At 52.3% G+C, this 7,356-nt stretch overlaps 1 protein-coding gene across 1 annotated transcript; it reads right to left on the bottom strand.

The window, feature by feature from the left end:
- Positions 1 to 250: 250 nt before the first annotated feature.
- Chi3l1 (chitinase 3 like 1) lies at positions 251 to 7,128 on the bottom strand. Its single transcript, XM_051147425.1, has 10 exons — positions 6,992 to 7,128; positions 6,711 to 6,740; positions 5,712 to 5,913; positions 5,245 to 5,301; positions 4,234 to 4,384; positions 3,074 to 3,195; positions 2,075 to 2,198; positions 1,189 to 1,371; positions 616 to 732; positions 251 to 465 (listed from the first exon to the last, which is right to left on the bottom strand). The coding sequence occupies exons 1-10, from the start codon at positions 7,038 to 7,040 to the stop codon at positions 325 to 327; spliced, it is 1,176 nt and encodes a 391-aa protein (XP_051003382.1). The 5' UTR covers positions 7,041 to 7,128; the 3' UTR covers positions 251 to 324.
- Positions 7,129 to 7,356: the final 228 nt, after the last annotated feature.

Here is a 7,356-nt window from a genome sequence, read left to right as displayed (position 1 = left end):
TATAACTTGCCAAAATGGTGTCCTTTGCTCCGGAGAGCTTAGGGGGAAAAGGGAGTTGAAGAAATCCCTTTGTGGTGGGCTTAGAGTCTGAGATGTACTGAACCTGCTCCTCACACTGTGCCTGACACAACCTCACAGTCCAACCGACTTCCCTGTTCACCAGCCCTGAGCCCTAATTGCAACGCTGTGGCCCCCTACACAGGTGCCAAGGGAAGGGAAACTGAAGCCCAGCTTCGGGGGGGAGGGGGGGGCAGGGGCGCTTAGCATTGCAAGTGACCAGACTCCTGGTCAGAGGGTGTGGGGTTCCATGTGGGAAAGGAAGAGCTAAGCCGCATTAAGTGCCTCCTTGATGGCGTTGGTGAGCGGGAAGCGTTTCTTCTGCCCACAGAAGGAGCCTCGGAAGTCATCCAAATCCAGTGCCCACACCATGGCTCCCCCCAGCTGCTGGCGTTTCAGGTACTGCACCTGGTGGGGGAGGTCCGGAGCAGGCAGGGTTGGTTGTCTGGGTGAGATGTGGGGTTAACTGTGCTCTGGGGCCCTTCCCCAGGGCATCCCACACACACCTGCTTTGCTTTCTTGGTTGGGGGGGGGGCGCGTTCCTTCGGGGAAACCTACCTTGTTTATGACACTTTCCTGGTCGTCATACCCCACCCACTGGTTGCCCTTGGTAGCGTAGGGAACCTGCTGATCGACAATCCTATGCAGGTCAGCTCCACTGAGGAAGTCACAGATCTGAGAGAACAGGGCAGGATGGTGTGGGAGGCTTGTCAGGCCACTGGAAGTCATCCTTCAGTCTGTAGCCTCCCTCTCCCCGGGGCGGCAGGCTTCATGCAAATTTATGAAAAACAGATGCAAATGTCCCAGAGTTCAGCTGCTATTGCCCGCAGGGCTTTAGGGTTCTGACAACCTTCTCCATCTTACAGGGACTGGGATGGGAGGAAGGTGAGTTGACACCCAGAAGCTCTTGACCATTGTTTTTCCTGAACTGGAATAAAGACCCCAGGTCTGAGGCCAGAGTAATATTCTAGGAGCTTGGTGCCTGCTAGAAGCTTTCAGGAATAAAAAGCCTTGCGCTCTCCTTAGGGAATGCTAGGGCAAATGAGCATGTTTTTAATCCCCAAAGGAGAAAGTGTGTCTGGTGAGGGAGGCCCCTCTTCCCTAGGGTAGCCCATGAAGAAACATCACTACCTCATAATAGGCGAGGATCCCTTTCTCCTTGGTGTACCGGCCTGGTAATCCTGGTCCTGAGGCTGGCGCTCCCACCCTCGTCTCAGAAGATCCCAGAGTGAAACTCTTCCCAAAGGTGGGGATACCCATCATTAGCTTGCTGGCCGGGGCTCCCAGCTTCAGCATGTACCCCACAGCGTAGTCCTGGGATAGGGCAGAGAGAGCAGGAACAGTTAGCTGGGCTGGGTGGTATGCACATAGGGTTGTACAATTAATACTGCTGCCTTGACAGGTACAGTGACAGCTACAAGGTGCAACTGGGAATCCCCATCCCTCTGGGAACTGATAATGCCAGTTAAAAATGATTTTTAAAGGTTTGTTCTTGAAAAGCTCCTTGTAGGCATAAGAAGGGATTATTAATGTGTGACAGACACAGAAATTGCCTGGCTGGCTCGGGTTGCACACAAGTAAGCTGGCCTCCTACTTCTTTTATTATTATTATTATTATTATTATTATTATTATTATTATTATTGTTATTATTATTATTATTATTATTTTAGTTTTTTGAGACAGGGTTTCTCTATGTAGCCTTGGCTGTCCTGGACTCACTTTGTAGACCAGGTTGGCCTCGAACTCATAGCGATCTACCTGCCTCTGCCTCCCGAGTGCTGGGATTAAAGGCATGCGCCACCATGCCTGGCATAAGTCCCCAGCCTCTCTTCATTTTGCCCACTCCTGCCATCACTCAGGCTATGCCGCAAGGCTTTCCTCAGTTTCCCCGTCTGTGAAATGGCTTTCCTAGCCTATCTTGTGAGAAATGTACTGAAAAAGAGCCGGCTGGCTGTGTGTGCACCACCAGGTGGCAGGGCTTTGTGGCTCCCTCCCACAGTTCTTCCAGGGACGCACCACATTGTTGAATCTGTCAGAACTGCTGTCTGCCTGGCCTCGGAAGAGGGGGCTGTGATGTCCTGTGGCTTGGTTCCAGGTTCCGTGGAAATCGTAGGTCATGAGATTAATAAAATCCAGGTGTCTGGGAAAAAGGAATTGGAGGTGAAGTGGGGAATTAGAGATGGTCTTGACTTTACAGCCATGGCCCAGCAGGTTGTGGCAGGGGCATCTAAGAAGCAGGGCATTGACCAAAGCCCAGGAGCTTCAGAGACCGCTGGCCGGCTTCCCTTGAGCCATATCACCTCGGCCTCCTCCACTCCTGGTGTGCTTGTCTTGGCAAAAGCCAGTTAAAAGTGCCGTGGACGACCTAGTGTGGAATTGGCTCAGCCTACAGTCACTCATGGGGAGGGAGCGTTCAATAGGCCTGTGCAGAAGGGGCTGTAAGTGAGGCAGAAGTGTGAGCTTCGGGGATTCAGATGCATGTGCTACCTCTTTCCCACCCACCGTTTAAAGTGCCAGACTAATCATACCCCTTGGGTTCTAAAGGAGATGGAATATCCTTGCTCCCATGGACTTTCCTGTGCCCTTGGGAGAGATGCTACGAGGCTGTTGGCAGTTCCAACTCATGTTTAAGGAGAAGGGGCTGGGTGGCAGGAAAGCAGGCCACCTCCCTCTGCATTCTAGATACACAATATTTTCTCACTGTTGGTTGCCTCTCCCAAATCTAACACTCTGCTGGACTTAGCATAGAGAGAGCACCCTGGAGTGGCTGGTACGCTGTAGAATACTTTCTACTTCTTCTTCCAAATCAAAGTCACTCCAAGTTAAAACGGAAGCATAGGCTCATGGTGGCCCGTTTAACATGGGAAACTGAGTCATGGAGAAGGGGCGGGGGCTTGCCAAAGTTTACAAATCAATGCTTTGGAACTCCTGAGTCTTCATGGGAAGTCAGGCCAGGGTGGGGCAAAAGTGTTGCCTGCAGAGGCTTCTGAGGGGCTGCCAGGGCCAGAGACTCACTGAGATATCTGTGCGATGTCATAGCCGCTGTCAAGGGCCACCTTCCCCGCCGACACAGCTGCGCTGAGCAGGAGTTTCTCCCTCCCAGGCTGTACTTCCTTTATGAATTCTGCCTTCAGCTCCTGGTTGGGAGGAGGAAGGCAGGTAAGCAAAAAAGGGGCCAGGTGCATGCGAGAGGCTTATGTGGGGGAGACAAAGGTCCTAGGTACCTTGCTGACCTTTGCCACCTGCTGTGACCACTAACCTGCATGGAGTTCAGGCAGAGTAAGTGGTCCTCATGTTTTTACTAAGATACGATTTGAGATCTGGGGAAACATCTTAGTCTTTAAAGCACAGGACTTGAGTTTGACACCCCGCCCCCAGAACCTACAGGAAAAGCCAGGCGTAGTGGTGTATGCCTGTCATCCCAGCACTGGGGAAGCGGAGGCAAGGAGACCCCTGGGGCTCACCAGCCAGCCAGTCTAGTCTCTTTGCTAAGTTCCAGGCCAATGAGAACCCTTATCTCAAAAGAACGAAGCAAAGGTGGATAGTGATTGAGGAATGACACCTGAGGGTGACCTCCACATATATTTTGCACATATGTGCATGCACCCCTGCACACACACATTCACACACACACCCATACACACACACACAAACACTCACACATGCATCACATACACAATATGGTTGGGACCAACATCATCCTTAAGCCCCAGGCATGCACATTAGCACTTAGTGACTCCCTGTCCTTCCTGGAGGGACCATCATATGGTGGGTGATGGCCGTGGAAACACGTGCCTCTCAGTCTGCATCTTATTTTACATGAAATTGCAAGGTCAAAGAGATTCACCATGGTGCTGTAGATGATTGGTCTACACCATCTCTCTGCCTCTGAGAGCTAGAGATGCCTGGGCCCTCAGATTGAGCTATGTACACAGTGCATGTTGGGTAGCTGGTAGCATCAGTTTGGGACTGAACAGTGGACAATGGACACCTCACTAAGTGGGCAATAGGTAATGTAGAGCGGGTGCCCTCCTCAGCCATGGGCTTTGGCCTCTGAGGGCTCCGCCCCCCCACAATGGTTATAACAAGTGCTGAAGCCCATTTGCTCATTCCTAGAGAGCTTCACTAGCCCACATGCTGACGCTTTCCTCCCACCCGTGTCCTGTGCCAAGCACCTTAATCAGGGTGGTAAGATGCTGCTTGTCTTTTGGGCCGGGGTAGAGCCAGGAGAGATCCAGTCCATCAAAGCCATGGGCCCGCAGAAACGGAGCTACCGACTTGATGAAAGTACTGCGCCTCTCAGTGCTGGAGGCCATCCTGGAAAATCTGGAACAAAAGTGAGCTTGACACTTAACATGCCAGGGACCCAGGCCCGGGCATTTCCAGGGCTTGGGGACAGGGGACCTGAACTGACGGGTCTAGGAGAGCCTTCTGGGGACAGCACCCAGGCTGAGGACTTAGACCAGTATGCGCTCAGGGAGCAAGGCATTGCTAGTGTCCTGAATTAGCTTGTTTTGAGCAAGCTGCAGCCTGACTCGCGCTTTCCTGTCTGTAAAATGGGATAACCGGAACACCTGGTGCTGTGGTGGAGCCAACAGCAGGGGAGGGTCCTGGTGGTCATCCAAAGCCCAGGGAAAAGGCTGCAGCGCATTGACCATTCAATAATCAATTATAGCCACGCCGGCCCCCTTGCTGGCCTGGTTCTGTTCCAACTACTCCAAGGCCCCTTTAACAGTCTCAACCCTCCCCACCTCCATTGATTCCTTCCCACCCACCCCCAGCCTTTAGGGTAGTAACTCAGAAGATGTTTTTACGCCTGGGATTATAGTAAGAAGAGCTTTGCAAGACCTGGGTGGGTATACTGGCACATGCCTATAATCCCAGCACTAGGTGGGGGCGGGGTGGTAAAGGCAGGAGAATTGCCCAGAGTTTGAGGCTAGCCTGAACTACATAGTAAATTTAAGGCAAACCTGGCAACTTATCAAGACTTTCTTAAAAAAAAAAAAAAAAAAAAAAAAGCAAATATTCACGTTGTGATATTTGGTAAGTCCCTATCTGGCCCTGGTTTTCCAAATATGTGTACGGAACTACCACTGACACTTCTATGCCCTACAACAGTGGAGCAACAGTGACCCTCAACAGCAAGCCTTGACCCTGCTCCATCCTGCTACAGCAATGAGCCCTACCTTTCTGGGCCAGATTTCCATCCTCCAACAGACAGGAGGGTCTTCAGGTTGGAGTTTCTGTGGAACAAGATAGTGGAGAGAGTAGGGGTGGAGCAAAGCTGCCACGACACTGGGGACCCCATGTCTGTAGACTATAGAAGGGCTCTTGTTTGCAGGTGCCTGCCCCCCCCCCCACATCGGTGTTCTAGGCAGACACAGCCTCCATGTGGTGACTTGGAGGTTCCCCATGGGGGGGGGCTAGGAAGGAGAGGTCAAGGGTCTCACAAATGACACCACACTCCACAGAGCTACTGTGGGGGATGAGAGAGGCTCCTTCCCTGGGCCCTTGGTGATGCTTCCTGTTGCCTTGTCACCATCCCAACACAGCCCATCACTCCCAGGAGGGTCCTTGGACTAAGCCGTCCTTCTCTAGGACCAGCTCAGCGACCTGTCCCTCCACCCCTATCCTGGTCAGCTTGTGACCCAACCTGGTTTTAAGTGCATTCAGTGTGCCATAGAGTGTCACGTCATTCCACTCCCATGTGTCGATCTCATTGTTGCTGATGTTGGCAAAGCTGTAGATGATGTGGGTGCACAGGGAACGGTCGATGGCATCTGGGAAGCAACTCCCACCGCCTTCCCGGTACTGGGACCAGTTGGTGTAGTAGCAGACCAGCTTGTATGCAGAGCCTGAAGGAGAAATCTGGGGTGGGACTGAGCACCAGTGTGCTGTGGAGATGTGGGTCGGGGGCGGGGTGGGGACAGGTGTTGAGCAAAATGAGAAGTCTTAATGGAAAGGGACTGGCCAGCTTCCCCTGCCTGAGGCAAGCTGACGAATGAGGATGAAGCGTGACTCTGTCCAAGGACAGAGGACTTCCTGGAGGCAGTGGCTTCCAATAAGGAGAGGGCTTGCTTGTGCCATCTTGGGTCAAAAGATGCCCTGTCTGCAGGCCCTATCCTACAGTCTCTCTCTCTCTCTCTCTCTCTCTCTCTCTCTCTCTCTCTCTCTCTCTCTCTCTCTCTCTCTCTCTGTGTGTGTGTGTGTGTGTGTGTGTGTGTGTGTGTGTGTGTTTGATTAAAGACTGGCTTTGTGGGTCTCTTCTGTCTCTAGGTGGGAATGACCCTACCTGGTAACCCACTCAGAATGGCTGTCCCCAAGCTGGGGCTTGTTATCACAGGGGCTTTGTTCTGATTCTAATTCCTCCTATAGTAAATAGAGTTCCCTTATAGCCACTTGGTCGTGGATCCCTGTTGTCCCCTAGGACAGTTTTTGGAAGTCTTCACTGACTCTGAGCCCTTTTTAAAGTCTGTTGTTTTGAAAAAGTTCAAATAAATTGAAGAGTGGAGACTAAAGCAGTAAATGTGCGTATTACCTGTCACCTTGGCTTAACAAGAATTCCCAAGCCCTGAGAGCCTTAAGAGAAACTGGAAGCATATTCTTTTGTGCTAAGGACCTCCTCCAGGAGGGGGTAGAGGTGGGTACTCACAGCACTGGAGCAGCGTCAGGATCGCAAAGCCTGTGGGGAAAGCCGGGTAAGATCTGGTGACAGGGGAGGGGTGACTGCTCTTCCTCCTGTCCCCTCCCTGGGTAGCCTCTTTTCCTTCTTCCCTTTCAAACCCTGATCTCTCTTCACCTGCCCCCCTCCCCCTCTGGCAGATAGGAGGCTGGGGCCTACTGTACAAATAGATCTTTGGGCAATCTGAACCCTTTAGCCTGAAACTCTACATCCCCACCTCACCCAGCCCTGAGACCTGTCAGCCCAGAGACCTGTCAGTGCCAGCCTCACACCCATCCTGGCTTCAGCAGAGCTGGGCATGATGGCCTCTCTTAGTGCCCAGCTTCTTATTCAGGGCCTCTTCCCCAGGCTCCACACTTCCTTCTTATACCCATCCCTCTCCACTCCCCCACACCCCAAACAATCCTCCTTACAGGAACTGAACTGTGCGTAAAACCCAGTGGCTGGCCAGCGGAGGCGGGAGAGTCACTACAGCAGCATTGCGAAACCCTGGAGTTTTGAAAGCCTTGGGCCAGGTTTTGCAGTACCTGCCCCACTAAAGAGCCATGGGGTTGATGATCGAAGGCCTCCCTGGGTGTCACAGTTACATCTCCAAAAACCTTCCTGCTGTTCCTTC

Source organism: Acomys russatus, chromosome 6 (genome assembly GCF_903995435.1).
Source record: "Acomys russatus chromosome 6, mAcoRus1.1, whole genome shotgun sequence".
Taxonomy (NCBI): Eukaryota; Metazoa; Chordata; class Mammalia; order Rodentia; family Muridae; genus Acomys; species Acomys russatus.
This window is presented reverse-complemented; position numbering and strand designations above follow the sequence as displayed.

Coding starts and splice junctions, on each gene's coding strand:
- Chi3l1 (XM_051147425.1), bottom strand. CDS start 7,040: ATGCCCAGCTCTGCTGAAGCCAGGATGGGTGTGAGGCTGGCACTGACA. Junction 5,914..6,710: donor CCTGACGCTGCTCCAGTGCT/GTGAGTACCCAC, acceptor TTTCTCCTTCAG/GCTCTGCATACAAGCTGGTC. Junction 5,302..5,711: donor CTGAATGCACTTAAAACCAG/GTTGGGTCACAA, acceptor CTTGTTCCACAG/AAACTCCAACCTGAAGACCC.